The following is a 12,976-nucleotide window of genomic DNA, read 5'->3' on the forward strand; positions in this document are numbered from 1 at the left end:
CACTTCTCTGTGGTGCTCAGAGGGTCAGGGCAGTGCAGCACCGCTGGAGGCTTTACTTATTTGTTGATTTTGTTGTTGCTTTAAACAAAAAATACCAGGGAAGTGTCAGGGAAATGATCCAACCAAGACATAGGCAAGCCTTGGGCTCATCATCTGTCCTTGTTTTGCTGCCCCAGAACTCAGTGCAAGGCGCAGCCATGGCAGGCATAGATTTCAGTGTATCATGAGATGGCCATGCCTTCTGTTTTCTTACTACTGATGTGCCTCACTCTGTCAGGTGCTCCTCTCTAGCTGTGACCGTTGTTGTTTGTATTTTAATCAGTGACTCTGATGAGGAACAGTGGAGAGCTCCCCACATTTCTCCTTAGTTAACCGCGTGCTATACGGGGAACTTGAATGAGCACCATCAAGAGGAACTCCTGGCTCACAGGCTGGCTGGAGGCAATCCTCTATCCTGAAGAAAAGCACTTGCTTCCTTGATCTTTTTTCCTTTAGCACAGTTAAGATCTGGGCAGGGTTTTCTTCCCCATTTCTCAAAGTTTTGCAACACTGGTGGTAGCACAATGTGCTGATGGTAGGAAAAACTTTGGTTAAGAAATACAGGTCCTGATCTCTCTGAGATGACAACAGATGTGCAGGCAATGTAGGCCAGGAGATGCTGGGCTGGGGCAGGAGGGAGGAAGAGTAAAGTGTGGTCAGTTGGTTATTTCCTGACAGGTAATTGTAGAAGACAATATTAGGGTTGCTTGAAGCAGACCTTGTGTGCTGTTTGTTTCCATAATAGAAGTTTTTTTAAGTCTGGGGACTGGGGGTTCTTTTCATCAAAGCTTTTCAAGATAAGACCCTGGCACAAAGCCTCGCTGCCCATTCCTTTCTGCTGTCCACCAGCCATCCTCATTTTCTTCAATGACAACTACAATGTCTCCTTCACTGATGTCCAGTTCATCCATGTTCTGAAAGCAGGCAGGGAAAGGAAATGTGATTAGTATGAGTGCATAGGAAGGCCCATACATGTATCCGATGGAGTTTTTTAACCCTGCCTTTCATCAACAGTCTGCCAGTGTCCTGATTGGGAATGAGCCTGAAAGGCCAGAGAATGAGAGATTACTGAGCTGACAGTTTCCTTTAGACCCTCAAATATCCCAGTCTCCATGCTGTCTTTTCCCCAGCAACTTGACAGTTACATCACTGGGGAAGGCTGGAAAGGGTTAATTATGACTGATTTAAAGCCGCTAAGCATGACCCCTCCACTGTGCAGGTGCTGCTAAATAAAACAGGGCACATCCTAATTCCCAGGGGAGATGATAACAGTGTCTCTGCTAATCCAGTCTGTAAGTAGGTCTCTCAGTTCTTTTAATAGGGAACAGTAGTGACCAGTGGAGGTACAGCAACTCTTCCCGAGCTGGGTGACTTTTATCTCCCTGACAAATGAAGCAGCTACAAGCAAGCTATTGCTGAGCTCTCAGGTGGCTATCAGTCCCTATTTTCTGTAGGGAACCACTTTGCTACCTGCAGTGTAGTAAAATAGAAAACAGGATAAGAGAGGCTCCAAATATTTGATGTGTCAGTGGAATCTAAATTTAATGCACCTGAGTAGGTAAGAACAGACTTGAAGTGAGAGGTCTCAATGTACAATATACTAAAAGTAGTAACAGGCTCTTTTCTCAGTTGGGAAAATCCATGTGTGTCGTATTTTTAAGGCAACTCCCGGAGTAAGGACCAGACAGAGATCCATCCGTCTCCTTAGGGAAACTGCCATTAACAGAAAGGTACTTCCAGTTCTGTTTGGATGAAATTGCAGGTAAATAATAAGAGTCTTTAAAAGAAAGCAAAACAAAGAACATATAACAATAAGTGCCAGAATACTGCTGTAGCTAACAGAAAGTACTCTTTTCCAGGCCTTTCTTGGTTTACCTGGCTGTCTTTTGCCACATGCCAGCATTTCTTCAATGTTGGCTACTGCTGCCAGGTCCCTTGGTCTCTCTGCACTCTAACATAAGACCTCCTGGATGCTGCTCCTTGTGCTGAGCACTAACACTAATAAAATGAACCTTTAAATGGACATGTAATTTATCTGTGAGGCTCCCACTAGGCAAGGCTGATGGTTTAGCGAGAGTCCCAGATTCTGGAGTCCATCTGAGTAAGAAAATATTCATAACCAGTCCATTCATAAGGTTTTTCTAATGGTACTATGCCCAGATAGATCTGAAGCCAGTGAGAGTTCAATATCCCAATTAAGGATGCAGGTTGCTCTTTGTAACAATCTTCTGGTATGTGGACCTGTGATTCTGAAACTTGCAACATGGAAGTATAGGGAAAGTGTCATTTAATGGGAGTCATTCCCCACCAGCATGGACAGCTAGTGTGTTAAACTGGAGCAGAACTCTTCAGATGATAAGTGAGATCAAATGAGGAGAGTTATCTAGGGATAGGCACCTGTCACATACTCACCTGTCACATGAGCAATCTGTGGCCATTCTCCCTAGAAAAGCATTTCATAAGAGATGGAAGTTCAGAATGCACAGTGCTGCATCCTTAGCCATCATCCCTTAAGAAATAAAGCCTTCAATGTGGTTGTGGTCTCCTGTGTCTCTAGGAGGAATTTGTAACAGCTCAGCACTAATTCAGGATTACTTGTAAGAAATATCATTTTGATGCAGCAAGAAACAGCAGCTGAACTTCCTGGCTTTTGCATTCTCCAAGTGACCCTAGCTGTAAAGTGAAGACAACACCTCCTTCACAGAATTAACACTTTCAAGGTGTTTGGATCAATGTCGTCATTTTAACTCTGATGTTATGAAATAAGTTTGTTTGAAGACTTCCATTACCTGGGCTGTGTAGTCATAAAGTACTCTGTAGTCCTGTGATGACGTGATTGCAGCTGGTTCATTTACAAAAATGGATGCATAGACTTGGTCTGTTTTCTCTGCTAGGGGGCAAGAGAAAAAAAACACCACAGAAACAAAGAGTTCAGTTGCTTATAATGCGTGGGATCATACGCAAGACTTCACAAACACAAGGGTTTCTGTTCTCTCTCTGCCTGGAGATGTGCATGTGTAGAAAAGCTGCTGTGAACTGTAGGTAAAATCTTGAACGGAAACCGTCCCTCCCTGATTAGATGACAATACAGACATTGAACTTCGTGGGAGGCCAGAAACTAGCTTTAGCTCTGTCCAGGTTGGGAAAATTGTTCAGCCATCAGAGCATAATCCAAATGGTGCAAAGAGGGAAATGATGTGATTAAAGTTGTTTAAAATGGTTGCTACTGGTTGTATAAAATTCTAGCAGGTCAGTGACAAACACAGAGCTTTTTTTCCCTTGAGAAAACCAGAAAATCCTGTCTCGATGGGTCACCATCCCTTTGCTGGTAGTTCCCATAGTTCCCAGCCAGCTATTTGTCACTGACATAACCTATTTAACAGCTTGTCATAATTAGGGAAAGCTCTTACTCCTTACCAGCATCTACTTGGGAGCTTCCCCTGCTACTTAGGTGAACAGGTTTCCTATGCATGGCTGGTGGGATGATACTGCTCTCACAGCACATGGAGTGGGCAGGGCTCCTGAACTTCCCCCCACGAAGTCCTTGGCTGCATTGTCCTGTCCTAAGGAGCACTGTCAGCAACTTGGCATTTCAGATTTTGATTTTTGGAGCAGTAGAAAAAGATGGACACAGAGTCTTGTCCAGGGAATGCTCTCCCCTCCTGTCCCCAGCCTAAGGAGTGACTACCCTGAGCACTGCATTGCTCTCTGTGTACCCAAGCTGGTGCCTGGTGGGTCTGACTGGTGTTTGACATCCCTGGAGAGTCTCCCCAGGCTGAGTAGCAAATGTAACAACACATGACAGTCTGGGCTTCCTTTCTGGGTGCCCTAGCAGACAGACCTGAGGAAGAAAATTACTTTCTGCATAGTCAAAATACTGGTTTAAATGTCATCTGATGAAGGGCCAGTTGCAAGGATTCCAGTAAGAGAGTAACTGAAATGAGCTGAGTATTTGCATTCATAAGGCACGAGTCTGATTTGGTCAGGCCTTGAGGGATTCTCTAGGGCTTTTTCAAGGTTGAGTATTCCACCTCAGGAGAAAACTGTGTTCTGAGTCAGGATGTGTTCTGAATGTATGGTTCCACCCTGCTTAGAGGTTTGGAAGATTAGATGGCTTATTTGGCACTTAAAACTGGGAAATTTGCTTAATACGCATCCAAGCTAAATTAATTTCCAGACTACCTTCAATCTTGACCGCTAGCATATGAATGGTACTGTGTCCAGTTCTGGGCCCCTCAGTTTAGGAAGGAGGTTGACTTGCTGGAGCATGTCCAGACAAGGGCAACAAAGTTGGTGAGGGGCTTGGAACACATGCCCTATGAGGAGAGGCTGAGGGAGCTGGGGTTGCTTAGCCTGGAGAAGAGGAGACTCAGGGGTGACCTTACTGCTCTCTACAACTACCTGAAGGGAAGTTGTAGCCAGATGGGGGTTGGTCTCTTCTCCCAGGCAACCAGCACCAGAACAAGAGGACACAGTCTCAAGCTGTGCCAGGGGAGGTTTAGGCTGGAGGTTAGGAAGAAGTTCTACGCAGAGAGAGTGATTGCCCATTGGAATGGGCTGCCCGAGGAGGTGGTGGAGTCACCATCATTGGAGGTGTTCAGGAGGAGACTTGATGGGGTACTTGGTTGCATGGTTTAGTTGATTAGGTGGTGTTGGATGACAGGCTGGACAAGACAATCTTGAAGGTCTCTTCCAACCTGGTCTATTCTATTCTATTCTATTCTATTCTATTCTATTCTATTCTATTCTATTCTATTCTATTCTATTCTATTCTAAATATCTGCTGTATCATTTTGGGTCTATGTCACAGCTTCATTTAGCACCATGACCTAAACCAAACACAACTGGTAAACTTATTTCTGAAGAGGCATACCGAGAGGAGGGGCTGAAGGAGAGGCACTTTCCATGTTGTTTTTGCTGCTTCCATGCAGTAGTTCAGAGAATCTGCAGAACCAATAGAAGCCAGTAACAAAATGAGTGAGCAGGACTGGGTATGAGCATTCCTTCATCTCAGCTGTCTGACTCAACCTTCCCTCCATCTGCTGCAGCACTGGCTAGATGTCACCCCTTCCTGCAGCCATCTAATTCCATTTCTGCTGTAGATATATTTATCTTCAGTTAAAAATAGAGGGTTTTAAAAAAAAATGCAGCAGAATACTGTGCCACCAGCAGCCATCTCTAAATTGTGCACTGAAATGTATCAGATAGTACCAGTTGTTGATCCAAAAGCTCATGATACAAAACTCCAGCCCTTTCACAGCATTAATGTCATGAGAATTATCAGTTGTTGATAAGAGATTACCATCTCTCTGTCTCTGAGGCAAACTTCAGTCTAATTTAAAACACAGAGCTTGTATAATGAGCCTTGCTGAAAACTGTGAGCTTAAGTCAAACTTTTTCATTTCCTTTTTTTTTTTTTTAATCTATTCCTAGTTATTTTCTGTACCACAGCTGAGTGCTAGAGACTAAGTGAAGTGAGAAAATGAGTTAGGATTCTCAAGTAGAGATAGAAATAGCATTACATGCTTAAGGCATATTTAAAGGGTCTAATTTTTTCAGCTCATGAACACTCTGTCTGGAAGTTGGACATCCAAACTCAGTTTCTGACAAACTCGGCCTGAGCCTCTCTAGGCTACTTGCCCATGCAGAGCACAGCTGTGTTCTAAATGGCAGTACAATTGTCTTCTGTAATTGTGTAAGATGCAGTGTTAGAATTTAGTATTGGAGAAGATCTGTTTTCCTGCTGAAAAAACAAAGTATTGTGTATAAACCTTATCAGCTCACTAACAAGCCTGGGCTACATTTTCAGTGGGAGATCCCAGCCTGCTCCTTGTCATTGCCTTGCAATAAGGCTTGTCAAAACACAAAGACCTTGTGCTTTAAATATGATGCTGTTCCAACTCTGATTTAGACATTTTAGTACACAGTATTTAAACCAATATATCTACCATACTTTTCTGCTGATACCACTGCATAAATGGGTCAAGAAAAGAAAAAAAAAATGCCTCCCTCATCATCACAATTATTCTGCTAAGTGTTTTCTCCTTGGCTTAGATAAGAGAGCAGCTCTTTGTCCTGCTCAGCTGGACAGTGCAGTCAGTCAGGAGGTACTGCTGGAAAAAACAGCTCTGTGAAGCAAGATTCACCTTTGCCCTGCCTTGAACAAACTGGGTTTGTTGCTGTGTGCCATGACTCACAGGGAAAGAGGAAATAAGTGACTGCTCTCTGTTACTGGCCAACTAATTGTTTTATCAACTCATCTACTGTCTCTCTTCCCACTAGGCCATGGCAAAATTACTCTGACTCTGCTTTGAATAGATTTACTTCTGTCTAGTTCTGGGTTTACTGATAGGTAGTTGCCTTTTGCTACGATGCAAGAAGTGATAACATTCCAAGTCCTGTTTTCTGTCACCATAAGCTGCTGTTCACACAGAGAAAGACCTGTTCTGGAAACTGAAGTTTGCCACTCACCTTTTCATCATCCCACAAGACTGGGTTGGGCCACTGTTGCTTCTGTTTCGTTCTCTGTTGTAGTAGTTCTCATACCCTATTGCATCTGCAACAGGGCAATAAAAATGAGATGTTCAGGAAGGCAAAACTTTGTTTCTGCTCACCAGAATGCAACCAACAGTTGGAACCATCAGGGCTGCTGGAGCAAACCGCAACACAACACCTATCCGTACTCGCCTGTAATGTGGCTGGAGCAGCTCAGGAGGACCTGGGGACTTGCAAAAGCCATTGAAGCAGTTGTAAGCAGATAGGTCCTTGGCAGAAAGGCATGCTTGACCTGAGACTGGGACAGTCAAGGTCCTGAAGAACCATTCTAATAGGCATGACTAATTAAGAAGGCAGTTTCTTTCATGACTATTCTCTCTGTTGCCTTCAAGTTCAGTATTTAAGGGAGTAGAGTTTGGTCATTATGAGCCTGGGACCATGCTCATGATAGATTTGGCTGCAGCGTGTTTTGTTTGGTTTTTCTCTTAATGTATTGAGTCAGGAATTTTTGTCACAGCTGGAGAGATTTCTGAACATTCTTTCCAGCAGCAATAATGAGCAATTTCCTGGTCTGTGCTTGTGTGTCTCCCTGCCTTTCATATCACCCCCTCCACCTCCCAAGAGCCGATTTTGCTGTTTACCCAGAGATATTTGGGTTTTGTTCTCTCAAACACTGTTATGTTACAGCTCCTTCACTCTCCCCTATGGTGTCATTAAGGGCGAAATTGAGACCATTTCAAAGTCTAGCTTTACAGATGGATTTATTTATTTTTTGTCTTATAGCTCCCAGCATAGCTGTTTAGAGCTGGTGGCCGTGCACCCTTTCTGTCTTCTGTGTGTTAAAGCCAAACAAACAGGAGTGAAGTCTGTGATACTGTGTTATCTCAGTTCTGATACCGTGACATTGGACTTGGGCTAAAGGTCTTACACTGGGTCAGCCAAGCTCTTAAGTAGAGCAGGCATGTGCAACCAGTTAGTGTGAAGAATCCCTACAGATAAGACTCACAGTAATTATGGAGTCTGCTGACCAGTTTCAGCATCTCCCTGTGGCCCTTGTAGGTTGCTCTTTTGGTGTAGTTTCTAGACTAGAATGCACTGTAGAATGAGGTAGAAGAGGGGAGTGAGCAATAGCATCAAGAAACCGAAAGATTTGGTCAAGATGAAGGTCTCTGCTACACAATGCAAAACCACCTGTGAATTTCCTCCTGCATTTTGCAAATAATAAAGCAGCTCACCATGTGCTGCTGTGCAAAGTCATTAGCCAGAGCTGTGGAGATCCTAGGCTGTTACTTCTGGACAAAGTGACACCAAAAAAAAAAAACCAAACCAACAAACAAACAGCAACAACAACAAAAACACACACCAAAAAAACCCAACAACAAAAAAGCAAGTCAGGTGTTTCTTTGCCTTTCATAAAGCTCTCAAGGGGTTTTTCCCACCTGTACCTTACTAGAAATGAGTCTGTTTGTAGAAAATTGCCTAGGAGATGGGAGAATGAGAAATTTCACATAGAAGGAAAAAAAAAAATCAACCAACTAGCTCAGAATTAGAGATTTCCTGGTATACAAAAATTGTTTCACACTGTTGCAAGGCACAGTTCTCACTTCTGCCAGTGAAAATGTGCTTTTTCCTTACTAAATGCTCCTCTATTGGTGAATTTAAATCCCCTAAGTGAAGAAGAATAAACTGTAGCAGCAAAACGTCATCCAGTGCACCAGTATCAATATATTCATTACAAAAAAAACCAACCCCAGATCCCAACTCCACATTTTCACAAGTGCAATGGCACAAAGGGTGAGTGAAAAGCTGGCCTCAGGTAGCTCACTGCTGAATGAGTGGCAGCATCCAGCTCTGCTGAAGAAGTTCCTGGTCTGTGCTTGCTGCCAGCTCTGAGTTTAAGAAGGACATTGAGACACTTGAAGGTGTCCAGAGAAGGGCAACAAGGCTGGGGAGAGGCCTTGAGCACAGCCCTGTGAGGAGAGGCTGAGGGAGCTGGGGTTGCTTAGCCTGGAGAAGAGGAGGCTCAGGGGTGACCTCATTGCCCTCTACAACTACCTGAAAGGTGGTTGTAGCCAGGAAGGGGTTGGTCTCTTCTCCCAGGCAACCAGCACCAGAACAAGGGGACACAGTCTCAAGCTGTGCCAGGGGAGGTTTAGACTCGAGGTGAGGAAAAAGTTCTTCACTGAGCGAGTTGTTCGTCATTGGAATGTGCTGCCCAGGGAGGTGGTGGAGTCACCGCCCCTGGTGGTGTTCAAGGGGAGATTGGACGTGGCACTTGGTGCCATGGTCTAGTTGTGAGGTCTGTTGGGACAGGTTGGACTTGATGATTCTTGGGGTCTCTTCCAGCCTTGGTTATACTGTGATACTGTGAGTTCTGCAATGAAATCAAAGGGGTGTAATCTGTTCCTGGACAAGTCAAGTATCCCTTGGGACAGGACATTGTACCTGTACAGTTCCTAGCATGGAAGGTTTTTGTCAGTATAATATTTTCATACACCAGCATAACTTATTCCCCTCTCTGAATGGAGGATGCTGGTGAAGGCACAGTGGGGGGATTTCTCTGATGTAGCAGTAGGATGTTAGAGCAGACAGTGGAAGTAAACCAGTGTGTAGAGGTTTCAAAAAAAATACAGAGGAGGAAGAGATTTTTTCAGCATAGACATGTACCACTTATGAAGAGCTGAAATAGGGGTGTTTCTTTTGCAAAAGCTGTGAGTCTTTGTTTACTGCAAGAGCTGCACAGAAGTGCAAGTATTCATTCAGTCTGTAAATATCTTGTATTGCTTGTTGAAGTGTTTGGCTGTGTGAAACATTACTTAGCCTCTGTGCTGGGGATGTGTTAGGAGAACTCCTACCCTGGAGCAGTACCTCTTAATTTTAAAACTGCTCTTAGCTCTTGCTGTCTCAATCTCCATTTCAGCCCAGAGGATTTAATCATTTAAGTCAGTGAAAAGGCAGCATTGTCTTGAACAACAGAGCTTGTGAACCTTACATTGCTTCTGCATGCTGGGGCAAAGCCAGTTTCATTCAAAATTCCTCCATCTAGAGTCTTACTCTTGTACAGACAACTTCCTGAGAGGACAAAAGAGGTTATTCTCCACTGGGCAGGTGGAACAAAACGGAACACAAAGTTTGGTCTTCTCCATGCTTCAGATGAAGAGTGAGCATTTCTGTCTGGAGGACACCAGGGTGCAGTTACAAGATAAGTTGACTCTGACTTGTCACCACTGCAGGAAATTGAGGCTGCCATCCCTGGAAGGCAGTTTGCCACCTCCTTAGTGATGTCAGTTCAGCTGTGCTATGAAATGAGCCTGGTTGCAAAGCCAAAGCAACTTTTTTGTTTCTTTTTGGGAGGGTTATTTTTAGCTTGGACCATCCAGCTATCCCACTTACAGTACTGCACAGGAGTGATGGCAGCAATGTGAGGGGGAAGCAGGCAGGAATGAATAGCTGGAGCAGAAACTCCTCCAGCTGCTTCACCTCTGAAGGACATGTACTGCACAACTGCAGCCTCAGCCTAGTGACGACCAACAGGGGTAATTACCTGGAGGTTGTGTTCCTGTCATTTTAGTCCTAATGAAGTAGTCTAAGTCTGACTCTACAATGCAGTTCTCCAAGCTTACTCGAACCTCTTCATATAGCTGCAAGACAGAATCCAACAATTGAATTTGATTTTTAACATTTCACATTAACAGTTAATATTCTTTTAACAATTCTCCCCACAAGAAGCACTTTATACTTGGTTCATGTCTGAGCTGGATGATCTTTGGCCTGTCCCCCCCCCCAAAAAAAAAGTTCATGTAAACACAATTGTTTGTTTGTTCTTTGGACAGCCTTTGAAGAGAGGAGGTTGAATGCAGTCCAGAGATTTTCAATGTGATAAAGAAAGGAATATCGGGAAACAATCATTCAAAGTTAAAACCAGTGTGTTTGTTATGCCTTCCAATTTTGAGACCATGACTGGATGCCTTCCTGAAAGTTGTGAGCCCAGATACACTCAGCTGAGTGTTCTGCTAGCTGGAAGTGTTCCTCAACAAACCAAGGAGAGGAAAGATGCAAGTGTCACCAAGTGTGACACAGATTGGCTGCACCCAGGCATTTATTGGATTTACATCTAGAAGGAACAAGCTAGATTGAGGGTACACCCCTCTTGCTGAACATGCACCACAACAGCTGGTTGGCTGGAGACAGCATGAACACAGAAGGGCAAGCTAGTGCTGTGTTACTCAAGAGCTCTTGCCTCTCCTCTGCACATGAAGCTGCTTGGCAGGTGCTCGTACCTCATCATCCTTCACACACTGCATGGAGAGCTGGTTGCAGTGAACCCATAGCGAGTTGCGGAGGATGGTGATGCGGTCACACTCCTGGAGCTGGAAGACCTAAAGCCAAAGAGGAGATGGAAAGGAGTCAGGATCTGGATTTGATTTCTACCTCTGCTGCCAAGGATTACAGGGTTCTTTCTGCCCATTGCACTGCAATCTTGATGTTTAACAGATCAGTAGAGTACTGGTATAATGTGATATTTATGATAAAGACAAAACTATCCCTCTCTGCCTATCATCTTTCCAGATTTTTCCTTTTCAAAACCATTTGACGTTCTCTGGACTTCCCTCTGTTCATTTGTGAGGTTATTTTCATGGTAAAGAGAAGGCATTTTTCTTTCATTAGAGTTTACTCTTTTCCTTCAGCTGTCTGATTTTTCTCATGCTGTTGCACAGCTTGGAAAGAACGAGGTGGGAAGAGAGAGGAGAAGTGTGAATTTTGTTGGGGGAAGAGGCAGATAAACTATTTCCTTAAAAGCTTTAAAGAACCAACAAAGCATAAAACAACCAACCACCCTGATCTTTAAGTTGTACTGTTAAAAGGAGAACATCAATTTTTGGTTTTCTATGAGGTGTGAAAAGCTCAGATGCTTCCAGCCATCTGTTTCCATCTCTATTTGCTAGCAATTATGTCCAGAACACCACAAATATATACAATATTCAGCAGAACATTCAGTTGGGTAAACTGCCTGCCATCTAATATCTTAGCAGCTAAAAAATAACAAAGCAGGGAAAATAGAGTTTTTCAAGGGAGTAAGACTGCATTGGGACCAGTTTCTGAGAGGCAAAGCTTTTAAAGAGAATCTGAAGGATGGAGAATGAGTATTTCAGTGTCCATTGTGAACAAAAAGCCTGTGGCTGCAGTCTGCACCCTCAGAAGCAGCAGAAACAGCACAAGACCTGCATGGGAATTTTCCAGGTATATGGTGTCCTGTTGAGAAACATAACTCATCCAAGAGGGAAGTGTAATGCCTCTGGGCTGGTCAAGCCCTTTGCAAAGTACAGCTGGGTGTTGTGTTGGCACATTCCCCCGTGCCCTGTCAGTTTGCGCAACAGGCTGCTGGTGAACCTGGGCATCCCTTGCTAAGGAGTATGGCACAGCCCCCAAGATGGAGGTCATCCCAGTGCTGCCACTTGCTAGCCAAGATTTGCAGGCTCTGGATGTCCGTCACTTAGCTAGAGACCTACTTTTTAGATTCCCAATTATGCAGCCAGAAGTTTGGGATCTTAAGCTGCTTTTTTTGTAACAGTGACTAGTCTTAAATGCCTCCAAAAACTCTGTCAGTTCTTCCATCTACAAGCACTGTCACAAGAAGACATTAAAATCATAGAAACATAGAATAGTTTGGGTTGGTAGGGACCTTAAAAATCATTTAGTTCCAACCACCCTGCATGAGCAGGGTCACCTCCCTCTAGATCAGGCTGTTGAAGGCCACATCCAACCTGGCCTTAAACACCTCTAGGGAGAGGGCATCCTCAGCCTCTCTGGGCAACCTGTTTCAGTGTCTCACCACCCTCACTAAAAAGGATTTCTTCTTAATCTCCAGTCTAAATCTTCCCTCTTCCAGCTCAAAGCCATTGCCCCTCATCCTATTTTGCAAGCCTTTGTAAAAAGTCCCTCCTCAGATCTCTTGTATGCTACTTCAGGTATCAGAAGGCTGCTCTAAGGTCTCCCAGAGCCTTCTCTTCTCCAGGCTGAACAGCCTCCACTCTCTCAGCCTGTCCCCACAGGGGAGGTGCTTCACTCCTCTCATCATCTTTGTGATGTCTGACCTCATGCCAATAGTCCCATTTCCTCCTTGTGCTGGGACACCAGAACTGGATGCAGTTCTGCATCCAGCTGGTGAGGTCTCACCAGAGCAGAAGGCAAGCCCTTCCTTTAAGAACGGTTGGTTGAATTAAGCAGCAGGCAGGCCACAAGCTCTCTGGGCTGTTCAGAATGTAGCCATGTGGAAGAAGTGAAGTGGGTTTGATTGTAGAACACCTTTTTTTGTTTGTTTTTTTAGGCTTTTTTAAGAAGGGGGGGAAAGTGTATCTTGGAAAAATTAAGGCTTGGCACAATTTCTATGAGAAGTCTGCTGTGCCAGCCATGGGACTTTCCAATCCTTCCAGATAAGAGA

The 12,976-nt window shown here is 44.2% G+C and overlaps 1 protein-coding gene across 1 annotated transcript in view; it reads right to left on the reverse strand.

Moving 5' to 3' along the window:
- Nucleotides 1–597: 597 nt before the first annotated feature.
- The window catches only part of PSTPIP1 (proline-serine-threonine phosphatase interacting protein 1), a 55,291-nt gene continuing 42,912 nt past the window's right edge, over nucleotides 598–12,976 (reverse strand). Inside the window, exons 10-15 of the mRNA XM_054168961.1 lie at nucleotides 10,815–10,913; nucleotides 10,079–10,175; nucleotides 6,511–6,595; nucleotides 4,913–4,983; nucleotides 2,829–2,929; nucleotides 598–953 (exon numbers count right to left, since the gene is read on the reverse strand). Of these exons, the coding sequence (XP_054024936.1) occupies nucleotides 822–953; nucleotides 2,829–2,929; nucleotides 4,913–4,983; nucleotides 6,511–6,595; nucleotides 10,079–10,175; nucleotides 10,815–10,913 (585 nt within the window). The 3' untranslated portion in view covers nucleotides 598–821. The remainder of the gene's footprint in view (nucleotides 954–2,828; nucleotides 2,930–4,912; nucleotides 4,984–6,510; nucleotides 6,596–10,078; nucleotides 10,176–10,814; nucleotides 10,914–12,976) is intronic.

The sequence above is a fragment of the Dryobates pubescens genome, chromosome 17, assembly GCF_014839835.1.
Source record: "Dryobates pubescens isolate bDryPub1 chromosome 17, bDryPub1.pri, whole genome shotgun sequence".
NCBI classification, from domain to species: Eukaryota; Metazoa; Chordata; class Aves; order Piciformes; family Picidae; genus Dryobates; species Dryobates pubescens.